Below are 4,591 nucleotides of genomic sequence, written 5' to 3' on the forward strand. Positions count from 1 at the left end.
GCGCCGGATGCCTTCAAACAGCCCCGCGGCCCGTTTTTTTCCAAGCCCTGGCGTGTGAGCGTGTGTGCGGCGCAGCCGGGCGTGCGGAGGGGTGTGCGGTGCAGCCGCGTGTGCGCAGGCCGGTGGCGCCGCGTTTGTGTGCACACGCGTGTGTCCCGTGTCCCTGCGTGTGGGGACACGCTGGTTGGGCTGTGGCGGGTGGGTGTTGGGGTGGGGGAGTGCTTCGTGTTCCTGCTGGGAGAGGGGGGGGTACGTCGGGGCAGGCGTGTGCGTCAGGACACACGTGTGCATCAGGGCACGCGTGTGTATTGGGATATGCATGTGCATCGGGACATGCATGTGCATCAGGGCACATGTGCATGAGGACACACATGTGCATCAGGACATGCGTGTGCATCAGGGCACATGTGCATGAGGACACACATGGGCATCAGGACACGCGTGTGTCCCCAGCGCTGTGCACAGCCACGCACGGGGACTGGAGGGATGGCTCGAGGCCGAGGACCCTCCGACCCCACTGCCTGCAGGGAGGGGTAAGCAGGATGCGGCCCCCGCCGTGGTCCCTGCATGTCCCCAGCTGTGGTCCCCGTGCGCCCGGCCGGTGACAGATGCTTCAATTCGCAGGAAGGCTCCGAAAATCGATGCCTTAAACGCTGGTGGCCGGGGCTGATCAATGCCGCCAATTACGCCCGCAAACAGGTGCTCGTGGGGGGCCGGGGAGCCCCCCATGACCACCCCACCCCGGGCTGGGGCACCCCAAGACGCCCTAGGGGTTCCTCTGCAGCCCCCCAGCTCCGCATGTCGGGGGGCACCCAGGGAAACTGAGGCTGCTGTGGGGGGCTCCGGCCCCCCCCTCGCCCCATCGACCACCGGCCCCTCTTGCCAAAGGCAGATTTGACATTTTTAAATCTAGATACTTAAAGGAATCGATCAGGATGCGAGACCCCTGCCCCCCCACCCCCATATCGATCCTGCCCTGAAGCGGGGGGGCACGGCACCGCAGCCCCCCACCAGCCTGGGGGAGTCCTGGGGAGGGGGGGGGTCCGGTGAGGAGTCCCAGCACCCACCCAAGCCAGGGTGCCCCCCCACCCCCATTCAGGCTGGCGGGGCTGGTCCCCCCCCCCCCGGCACAGGGCTTGGGGGCAGCGGAGCGTGGGCTGGGGTCCGCTGGGACCCGCTGTCAGGGAGGCAGCCAGGCGCGGGGTGGGCAGCGCAGGGGGGGCCGCTGTCAGCCTGCACTGACGAGCAGCCGAGCTGGGGTGGGGGGGGCCACCAGCATCCCCCACACCCCACTGGCATCCTAGGGGGGGTCCCCAGGGACACAGCCATCCTGGACTCTCAGCTCCCCCCCCCAAAACAGAGCTTTGCCCCATTGCACCCCTAAAACCCAGGGAGGGGTCCCCATCCAGCCCCAGGGCCGCAGCGAGCGGGGGGCGATGCACCCCCAAAACCCGTCTGGCCGCAGCACCTGGGGGAGTGCTGAGCTGGGGGGGGTGGCTTGCAGCCCCTCAGGCCCTGCTAACGGGGGCTGAGCCCCCTGCACAGGGCAGCTGCGGGGCTGTTAATAATGGATGAGACCAAATTGGCGGCCGGCAGCCGGTTAATCCCTGCAAACACGGCGGCGGCGGCGTGGGCTGAGCAAACAGGGGCTGCGGAGAGTCCCGGGGGGGCCCCTGCACCGGGTGGGGGGGGTGTTTTGCATCCGCCATGCAGCAGGTACCCCAATACCAGGCACCATGGCATGCCGGGGCCGGCTGCACCTTGGGAGGGGGTACAGGGTTGGGGGTGCCAGTGTGGGGCACCCCGTCCGCCCCCCAGCTCCGCGCACCGGCGTGGCGATGCCGACGCCGTGCCCTTTGCCCGGTGTCGTGCCGGGGCAAAGTCTGGTGGGGGGAGCGGTGTTGCCGGGAGCTCCGCAGGGAGAGGTGGGTCAGGGTGGGCTGCAGCCCCGCCGGCACGGGGTCTGGAGGCTGAGGGGGTGCACCGGCCCCAGGTGGGCTCACGGGACCATGGGTGGGCTCACAGGGTGCTGGATGGGCTCAGAGGACCCTGGGTGGGCATGCAGGACCCTAGGTGGGCATGCAGGGTGCTGGGTGGGCACGCAGGGTGCTGGGTGGGCACGCACCAGCCCTGGGTGGGCACATGGCAGCTGGGTGGGCATGCAATAGCTCTGGGTGGGCACGTGGGACCCCGGCTGGGCATGCACTGGCCATGGGTGGGCATGCAGGTCACTGGAGGGGTCTGGCACGATGGGGGGACAGCACGACCTGGGGTCCCTGACTGCACTGTCCGTCCCGCAGGGTGCCGGATGCCGGGGCTGTGCTGATGCCCGCCGGGGCGGTGACCCCCAGGGCAGCCCCACCGAGCCGGTTGCTGCAGCCGGGGGGAGGATGGCCAAGCGGCTGCTGGTGGCTTACGGGCTGTGGGTGCTGGGGGGGCCGCTGGGGCTGCACCACATCTACCTGGGCCGGGACAGCCATGCGCTGCTTTGGATGCTGACGCTGGGCGGCTTCGGCGGAGGATGGCTCTGGGACTTCTGGCACCTCCCCGGCTGGGTCGCCGCCGCCAATGGGACCGGGGTGCCCGGGGACCGTGGCAGGACCGTGCCGGCCCTTAGCCCCCTGCGCCTGGCGGGGCAGGTGATGGTGGGGATATATTTCGGGCTGGTGGCGGCACTGGGGCTGCCCTGGGTGCCGGCGCTGCTGGCGCAGCCCCTGGCTGTGGGGCTGGGGGTGCAGCTGGTCTCTTCGGTGGGTGACCAGACGGCGGAGGCACCCAGAATCCTGGCCGCAGCCTTCCTTGCCTCCCTCCTCTTCCAGGGCCGGGTGCTGGCGGTGCTGCCCGCCAGCCTGGCCGCCAGCATCACCGCTCAGCGGCACCGGCGCTACAAGCTCCGTGGGATGCCGCGGCCCCGGCTGGCCGCCCGGCTCTACCACCTGGGGCTGGCGTGCCTGGCCTTCGCCGCCCCGCTCGCCTGTCGCGGGGTCTTCGGCGCCGTCGGGGTGCTGGGCACCCTCTCGGCCCTGCTCCGTGCCGCCACCGAGCTCCCGCTCCTGCCCTTCCGTGCCAGCTGGCTCCTGGCAGAGGTCCTGGGCTTCGCTGGTGGCTCTCCGGCGCGGGAGCACGGCGCCAGCTTCGAACCGAGCAGCTGGAGCGAGCGGCAGCAGCGGGCGTATGAGGTGCAGGATGCAGCGCTGGGTACCCGGGCTGGAGGGGGGATGCCATGGTGGGATGTTGTGCTGGGGGGATCCACGGGATTTGGCTGTTCCCATGCCGTGGAGGGGGAAAACACCCTTTTTGGGGTCCCTTCCAGCTGCTGAAGGTACATGCAGCCCCATGCATGGCCCTGGGGGGGGGGGCAGCCGGGTCCCCACAGCCCACCCCAGCTCATCCCTCTCGTCCCTAGGTCCTGGGCCTCCCGGCTGGCTCCTCTACCGAAGACGTGCACCGGAGCTACCGGGAGCTGGTAAAGGTTTGGCACCCGGACCACAACCGGCACCGGGCCGAAGAGGCCGAGAGACGCTTCATCGAGCTGCAGGAGGCCTACGAGGAGCTGGCGGGGCCCAGGAGAGCAGCGGCGGGGTGACACCACCGGCAGCCCCCGCCATGCCGGGGGACCGAGAACCGTGGGGGGGGGCGTTTGTAAACACGGAGGTTTCCCTCCCGCTGCTGCTGCTTCGTTCCTTCGCTCGAACCTTGCAGCGCGTGGCGGCAGGGACCGCAAAGCAGAGCAAAGCGTGCGTGGGGTCGGTGATAAACCGTTGCCCAGGGATGGCTGCGGAGCAATGGAGGGGGGCTTGGGCGAACTGTTGCATGGGGGCTTGGGTGAAGAACTGTTGCACATCGGCTTGTGCAAACCAAGATCTGCGTGGACCATTGGACGAAGAACCCTTCCACGGGTGGCAGCCCCAGTGCCCCCCGGGGGTGAAGCGGGGCGGGGGGCGGTTAGGGCGGAGCGGGGACGCGAACCCGCGGACTCCTGAGCTCAGCCACCTTCCCCCCCCCGTCGCTCCTCATCTTCGCCTTTTCCCGGAGGGCACTCGGGTGTTTCCGCTACAGGGCGGTGGCTCTCGGCAGTTTCCGTCCACGTTCGGCACCCGCCGCCCCGCCCCGTTCCGCCCATCGTGGGGGCGGGGAGGCGGGGCTTCGGCATTGCCGGATCCAATTGGCTCTCGGCGGAGAGTGGTCACGCCCTTCTCGCGCGCCGGAGGCGGGAGAGGGCGGGGCCTTCGCAGTCGAGTCGGCTGGGCCGCTTCGCCATTGGCTGGCGGGATGCCTCCCTCCTCGCCCCGCGCCGCGTCCCCGCGCGCCCGGGCGCTCCGCTCTGCTCCCTCATTGGCCAGAAGCGCTCGGCCCGGCCCCCGCGTCGCACCTGAATGGCTGGAAGAGAAGGAGGGCGGGCCGAACCGGGCCTTCCCCGCCCTTTCATTGGCGGAGTCCTCCAGGAGGGCGGGCGCGCTGCGGCGTTTCCGCGCCACCATTGGCTACCGAGCGGTGAACGCGTCCCGATTGGCTGACGCGGCCCTGAGGGCTCCTGCCGGGCCGCGGCCCCCCGCCCCCCTCCCCGGTGCATCGCGGCGGCCTGAGGTGA

The 4,591-nt window shown here is 70.4% G+C and overlaps 1 protein-coding gene across 1 annotated transcript; it reads left to right on the top strand.

Annotated features, from left to right (window-relative positions):
• The first annotated feature begins 2,390 nt into the window (after positions 1–2,390).
• On the top strand, positions 2,391–3,586 carry DNAJC22 (DnaJ (Hsp40) homolog, subfamily C, member 22). The gene is made up of 2 exons (XM_010565161.1): positions 2,391–3,179; positions 3,407–3,586. Exons 1-2 carry the CDS (start codon positions 2,391–2,393, stop codon positions 3,584–3,586), a joined length of 969 nt encoding a protein of 322 aa, XP_010563463.1.
• The last annotated feature ends 1,005 nt before the right edge of the window (positions 3,587–4,591 follow it).

The sequence above is a fragment of the Haliaeetus leucocephalus genome, unplaced genomic scaffold (assembly GCF_000737465.1).
Source record: "Haliaeetus leucocephalus isolate CR32 unplaced genomic scaffold, Haliaeetus_leucocephalus-4.0 Scaffold186, whole genome shotgun sequence".
NCBI lineage: Eukaryota > Metazoa > Chordata > Aves > Accipitriformes > Accipitridae > Haliaeetus > Haliaeetus leucocephalus.